Consider the following 7513-nt stretch of genomic DNA (forward strand, 5'->3'; position numbering starts at 1 on the left):
CTGCTCCCTTCCCCCAAACAGATTTGCTCCACACAGGAGCCGAGATCCGAGCCTACCCCTCCATCGCCATCCCCATCTGTTTAGTTTAATCCTTCATTTGCTTCCTGGTAGGAATAAAGCCATTTCTCAGCGCGGCGGGAGTGGTGGCGAGGGAGGAAGCCAGCTGCCCCCCTGGCTCCATGCCGAGCCCGGGGCCTGGCACTGCTGCTGGGCACTGCTGGCCTCTCCTGCCCAGCCTTGACACCCAAACACGCCGGCATCCGCCCCAAACAACCCAGCCTTTACTGCCCAAACACCCCAGCCTCCACCCTGAAACAGCCCGGCCTCCACTGCCCAAACATGCCCCCAAACACCCTGGCCTCCACCCCGAAACACCCCAGCCTCCGCGCCCATGGAAGGGAGTGTTTGGCACTCTCAGCCCACGCACGGCTCGGGCAGGCTGCCGGCAGATGCTGCTGCAGCACAGCGTGGCCCCTCCTCAGCGCCGTGCCGTGCCACGCTGTCGGCGCGAGGGCTGGCAAGGGCGAGCAGGACGTGCCTGCATGCGGCACTGTCCCGAGCCAGGCTCAGGGCCACTGTTTCCTCCCTCCTGCAAAGAGAGTGAGTGGCTCAGTTAAGTGAGGTGCCCATGGCTGCATGGAGTCGGGGCAAGCATGGGAAGAGCTTTCAGATGGGGTAGTACCCCAGCCACTGTGCGCCTGGCAGGTGGGCCAAGCGCTAATCCTCTGCATTTCTTTTTCATTGCAGATGGCACGCCCGATTCAGGTGAAACCCGCGGACAGCGAGAGCCGTGGAGGTAGTTGTCATCTCTCCTTGCTTATTTGCTGGTGGCTTTGCAGTTGGGAGGGGGGCCAAGCAAAGAGACCCAGGTCCTGACCTGGCCTTGCTCCTCCCACGGTCTAAGTGGAAGGATGTTTGTGTCGGCAGGGCACATGGGGGGAGTCTAGGCATAGGCATGCATGGGGAGCCTTCGGCTTGGCCCAGCAGGCAGCTGAGCGCACCCTGCAGCCAGGTGGGATGGGGCCAGGACAGAGCTGCTGCCCCGCTCCCGTTCCCAGCCCACTGCCAGGTATTGCCCGCCTGGCAGCACCAGCCCCAGGAGTTACGGCAGCAGGCATCCACTGTGATGCAGGGCACAGGGTCCGGGAGGGTGCGGGCAGCTGGAAGGAATTTTCCTCGGTCCCATGGCTGAGCAATCCTGTATAAGCCAAATCCTTCCCTCAGCACTGGCTTTTCAACCTGTTCAGCTTGCTGCTTCGTGGCTGGATCTCCCCTGTCTGCTGCTTACCCCTCTGCTGCCCTGGTGCTGTGGACCGTCTCAGCCCCTCCACCCTCGGTCCTGCAGCAAGCCCATCATGCCTGCCAGCGGCAAGTGCTGCTGCAGAAAACAGCGTGTGATGGAGAAATAGCATCTGAGGGGAAAGGGAGGATCCTGAGTTTCGGCTCGAGATGGAGGTGCTGTCAGCCTGCAGAGGACCGGCTTGGTTAGAGCAGCACACGCTGAGCAGCTCAGAGCTGGAAGATTGAGAGCAGAGGAATCTGTGTTAATGTAATGGGAGCTCACGCCAGCTCAGATGCCTCCTCCAGGTGGAGAAGGTTTGCAGCTCCAGCCCTTTGCAGATTTATGAACACCTTTTGTTGCTTTTCCTTGTCTTGATGCATTTCTTTTCCTCCTCTTCCATTCCTACATGTGCCTTTCCATGCCTTGTGCTGTTGGTGCTGTCTCTGAAAGCAGTTTGTGGGTGGGGAGGGGAGAATTTGTGTGAGACTGCTTATCCCTGCAGGGCAGCATATCCCGCATGTTGTGTTTAATTTGGAGGGCTTTTGTTTTGAATTTTCAGGGGTCATTGCCAAGCAGTTTGTTTGTACTAACTTTCAACTTTTGCACTAGCAGGAACATGATATAGCTATAGCTATAGATCTATAGATATGCATGTACATATGTGCATGTGTGTGTACACACACACATGCACATATATATAAAAATAATATTTTATAAATGTGTATGTGCATATATGTGTGTGAGCCTCCTTTAAAAAAATGTGTATTTGCTTAAGTTAGATCATTTTTCCAAACAGAAGCTGTGACTTTTCATATTTACTCAAGGGATTAGACACCTGACTTTTACTGAAATCTGGGCATTTAGCTCCCTTGGGCCATGATGAAATCCCAGCCGTACCAGCTATCAACAGGTTCCTTTTGGAACCCCAGGTCCCAGTGGCTTAAGCATACAACCTATGCTGAAACCTGCATGCCTGGATTGCACAGGACTGAATTCATCTCACCTGACTTCAGTCCCCTGGGCCCAGGGCCAGGTTCAAGGTCCTTGTTGAGGCCGTAGACGACCAGAGGCGACAGGTGCCTTCAGGGTGCCTCACCCCCTCACCCTGACACTGATATTACGAGGGGCTGCCCTGTCCTCCGGAGGTGCCTGCAGTGGGGACAGGAAGCTGACCACTCACTGACACCTGGTACCTTTCTGCTAGATACAACCATTAGATGGTTAATCCCTCCCCCCCAACATTACTTTTAAAACTTTGCCCCCATATTTCTAATAGATTCAGAAATCTGAGGTTATTCCTAATGATACCTAACATTGTTCTTTTTTTAACAAAAAGCACAGGGGACTAGGAAAGCCTTTGCTAGAGGTATCAAAATCTCAGCCTCACAAAGCCGTTGCACCTCCGTGTTGGCAGATCCCTTGCACTCTCATGGCTGCACAGCAGCCCTCGGAGCCAGATCAAAGATGCAGGCAGACAGACTTTCAAACCAATGCCCCATGTGCACACTGCTCTGCTAACACAGACCTGCACTCCGACACATGCGTCCACATGCAAAGGCACACCCAATTACCTCCACAAGCACCACCATGCACAGAGGAACTGAGAGATGAACTGACAGCTCTTCATTAAGCCCTCACACAACAGCAGTAAAAAGAAGCCAAGCATACAGTTCATGCTTTGGGCAGACAGACCACTGCAGCCTTGTTTTCTTAAGAACTTGTGTTTCTTCATTGAGTGCAGCTTTGGAATTGCTGGTGTCTACTATTTAGGCTGAGGTCACTCTGCCTTTTTTAGTTGGTGCAGCCCTACTAGGAACACTGTCCTCTACACAGCCACCTCCTTTTGCAAAATTTCTTTGGGCTTAACATCTTTGATGCCTTAGTTCCTCAGTCAAATTGAGCTGAAATAGGCCAACAGGTTCAAAAGTTATTAGCAAGGGGTGCAGACACACACAGAGACATGCAGACAGACAGACACACACACATGCACAGAGCAAAATTGCATATTTCTCTGAGCTAATAACATTTTCAGCCGGGGAAAGTTTCCATAACACAGACAGGCAGTCCTCTGTAGATGTGCTCCTGCCAGGGACCTGCCTGGCACTGTGTAGCTGAGTCTCCTCGCTGGTGTGGATTTCGGATGTCAGAGCCATGTGCCTGCAGAGGTGTATGGCAATGCTGCTGCCACTGCCCCGCCAGCTGCCTGTGCCACGCTGCCCAGATGAGCAGTGCTGCTGAGTGGGCAGGGGACCTTGCAGGGACTGCTGACACCTCTGAGTGCTGCCAGGCCTAATTAGGGCCCAGTCCCATGGTCTGACACCTTGCTGCCAATCCCAGCCTGTCCTCCAGGCCTTCTGAGGGCAGCCCCAGCACAGACTGCGGCAGAGCTGGGGCTGCAGGTGCATCAGCGATGCCCCCAACTCCCTCCAGGCAGCATTGTGCATCTGCCTGTGCTTGGAACAGTGCTAAGCATATAGCAATAACTGATCCAATAATAGTAATAAATAAATGTCCCATTTTGCTCCTTGTAACTAGTAGCCTGTTATTCTACATTTCACTCCATCAGCTTCCCTTGAATCAGTTCTCTAGTGAAAGGCTACTATTCAGCATGAGTAAGATGATCTCAATCTGCCCATTAGTTATTTTTGCCTTCCCTACAGCAAGATGAGCTTTATTCCTAAAAAAGAAAAAAAATTATCCCAGTATGTGTTTTGTTAATTATTATCATCCTATATTATGAGCAACTTTCACCTAAAGTATCTTGAATGCTTCCTAACCTAAAACAGAGCTGTGCAGATAGAGAAAATATATATTAATTAAAAAAAAAATGTTTCCATTTCATCGTTCTGAAAAGGAAGATTTATTTTTTGGCCTCCCACAAAACTGGTGCAAAAATGGCAATTTTTTCACTTTTCAAGGAAAATGCAACAAAAAAGAAATCACACTTTTTTTTCAGCACCACTTGTTTCTCATCCAAAAATGCTTTTTCTGCTTCCAACCTGCTGAGGTTTTTCATGGTGAGGAAAAAAAAAAAAAAAAAGGTCTTTTTTTGAGCAAAACTCTCCCCTTCCTCCCTCTCTCTCCAAGGATTGCTGTTTTCCCAAGGGGAAATCTCAAAAAAACAGCCATTATTTTTGAAGTGTTGCAAATTTGAGCCCTTTTTGTAGCTCAGAGTGGAAAGGCAGCAGTCTCTGTTTTTCCAAGCTTTCGGCGGATGGAGGGGTCCTGTGCCGTGTCCAGATCCCTGTTGACAGGGCTGGCCATTAGCTGGGCTGCTACTGCCTGTGGAAATGAGACAGGGCAATAGATCCAGCCTGCTGTGCTGCTCCTCTCATCAGAGAAGTAGCCAAGCTCATCTGCAGGCCTGGGAAGAGCCACTGCATATAGCAATGGCCCCATGCTGGCAGGGGGCAAAGGGGAGATTTGCCCCAGGGCAGAACTGCTGGGAGGAGGCGGCTGCATGCGGCAGCGCCGCTCAGCTCTGCATTACCCTTGAAGGGGAGCTCCTGTCTCCTCTTCAGTGGCTGAAGACTCCCAAATTAAGCACCCTGAATTAAATACATGAAGCTAGAGCACTGGAATTTGTTTTCTGGTCTAAGGGACACTAATCCTTGGGCTCTGGCTGTGCCCTGGGAAGGCTGTTGCCGGGTATGGGGCTAGCTGGGTGCATTGTTACTAAGCTCTACAGAAGGAGGGTACCAGTACAAAGATGCTGCTTGTGTGAATTTGGGGGGGGGGGGTGGTCCTGTCCTTCTGACACAGGCTTTGAGCTCACTCCTTTCCCTTCCACCTCTGCTCTGAGCCCAGCAGGGCCAGCAGAAGGTGGGGTGGGGGCAAAGGCTGTCCAGGAGCATCGCCGCCAACCACCACGCCGCCTGCCGCCACCGCCACCGCCACCGTGGGGGTGAGCGACTGCACCCGGAGCATGTTTCCATGGCAACTCAATGGCCGGGCATCGGAGGCAATTTTCCTGCTTGCTGGACAGCATGGGAAATTGTCAGTCAGAGTGTAAAAAACAAAAGCTGGAGAGAAAGTGGAGGAGAAAGGACAGGAGCTTTGAGGGATGCTGAGGCAGGTGGGAGAGGGAGCTGCAGCATGGCAGGTGCCTGTGCTGGGCACCTGCAGGAGCTGCCGGCCCAGGTCAGGGTGCCAGTGAGGAGGGGTCCCCTGAGTTGGGATTGACAATGCCAGGAGCAGTGACCAGCGGAGAGCCGGCAAAAGGGCTTGCTGGGTTTCGCTGCAGGTGCAGTGTGATGGGGCAGCTTGGCCACTGGTAGGGGAGGGCACCGATTCAGAAGCTGCCCCAAGCAAGAGTGGCGGAGGAGAGAGGAGGGCACCGAAGTACCAGTTAGGCCCCACCATGATGAAAGAGGTCAGCAGCAGAGGAGCCTTCACCATGTACCTGTTGCTGCAAACAGGCATCCCAGGGGCACGCGTCCAGAGTCTTCCCCCGTGTAATCTGGGGACCTGGGCTGTGTGGAAGGAAAAGCACTATAAAAAGAAATCCTTCTCTTATGTTTTCAGTAACTTCACCCTCCTCTGATATTGCCATTCTGGGCATTCACAAGCCATTCAAAACCAATAGGTGTGTTCCTTCTTATTTGCCTTTACAGCTTGAGTCCCTAACAGATCACATTTTCAAGCTGTTCTGCTTAGCCACAAAGGCTGACTTTTTTTCTTCCAAATTCAAAGAAAGGAAAGCTGAAATTCCCAGATGAACACAGGACTTCTGGAACTTTCTCTTAGGAAGCCCTGTCAAACAGCAGAAGACTTGCAGGAAAACTGCAAGAACTGAGAACAGCATACACTGTTTGGATGGATCTTTCTCCAAATGCAGGAGGAAAGAATAATACTTTCAATCCAACAGAAATAATATGAGCACGAAACCACAAAAATTATCCAGGACATTCCAAGGCCCTCAGAAGACAAAAACAACTTGCAACTCATGGTTTAATGTTGATTTGGTTGCAAGTTGACAAGGTTGCTTTTTGGAAGTGCCACCACTGCAAAGCTGTGGCCTCTCACATCCAACGGACTATTGCATGGTGGAGACACACGCTTTGGGTGCTGGTGGCAGCCATCAGGGATTTGTGCCGAATTAGTCATTAGCCAAAACTGGAACCATTTACCTGGCCCTCCACTGGTTACCCACCGCTCATCTGCAAAAGCCCTGTGTTACACAAAACCAGAACCAGAACCAAAAAGGCCAATGCTGCAAAAGTGACAATACTTCTGTGTAGCTGTGCCCCCCCCCCCACTACAACTCTAGCTTTTTTTGTTTCTCGTATGACTGCCTTTCCCAGGTGTCTTGACACCACCACCCCGCCCCCAGCAGCTGGAAAGGCTGTGGTGGTCCCTGCGCAGCAAGGCAAGACCATCATGTGCATTTCTGGCTGTCAGTCTTAGTCCACAACTTATGTATTTGCTTGTTAGTTCAAAGAACAGAGTATTTTTTTACAGCATCCAAAGTCAGTACAAATATTTCCCTGTGTGTTTCTCCCATTTGTTGATGTGTTTCTCCTGCTGCATTTGTGGTCCAAAGGCTGTGGTATGGTGCACCTGTCTGATATGAGGGCAATATAGATTCAGGGCAGAGGAAGGGGAAACACTGCAAAACCCAAGCATCCCTCCCCCCCCATTGCCAAACTGGGATCACACACAGTGCCAGGTGATGTTAATGGGAGCACAGAGCTGCTGCTCCTTTAGTTTCTTTCTCCCCTCTACCTTCCAGTAAATCTGCTCCTGACCAGTCCCATTTTCTCCACTCCCCTCCAGTCAGGTTTTGCTCCTTCTCTCCATGCCATTTTTTGGCTGGTTTCCCCACCCTTGCATTTCCAAGCTGGTCCTTGGGTGGAGGCAGACAATGTCTTACTGCTAATGCAACTGTACAGCACTCAGCTTTTCAGCTCCTGTGCCTTAGCTGGGGCTTCTTGGGCATTGCTGAAGCACTACATTTTGGATGGACCCAGTCAGTTGAACTAGCGTCTCCAAAATGCAACCCTTTTATCATGCAGGCGCAGGGAGAAATGCAGACAGAATAGCAAGGAAAATGGAAGGGGAGGGATGAGATTCCCACAGGTTTAATTATCCAGGGAATTGTGCAAATGGGAAGCCAGGAAATCTGGTCTTTTAAAAACACCTGAGGCTGTATATTTCAGCCACTTGCAGTGATGTAAATCAGGAGCAGCAGTTTGGGCCTGAGTAAGAGCAATCAGCCCTAGCCTTAGCAGT

At 51.2% G+C, this 7513-nt stretch overlaps 1 protein-coding gene across 1 annotated transcript in view; it reads left to right on the forward strand.

Moving 5' to 3' along the window:
• CELF5 (CUGBP Elav-like family member 5) overlaps positions 1 to 7513 on the forward strand; it is a 34925-nt gene that overhangs the window by 13233 nt on the left and 14179 nt on the right. Inside the window, exon 3 of the mRNA XM_026082253.1 lies at positions 748 to 799. Coding sequence (XP_025938038.1) covers positions 748 to 799 — 52 coding nt within the window. The remainder of the gene's footprint in view (positions 1 to 747; positions 800 to 7513) is intronic.

Source organism: Apteryx rowi, unplaced genomic scaffold, assembly GCF_003343035.1.
Source record: "Apteryx rowi isolate R43461 unplaced genomic scaffold, aptRow1 scaffold_570, whole genome shotgun sequence".
In the NCBI taxonomy this organism is placed as follows: Eukaryota; Metazoa; Chordata; class Aves; order Apterygiformes; family Apterygidae; genus Apteryx; species Apteryx rowi.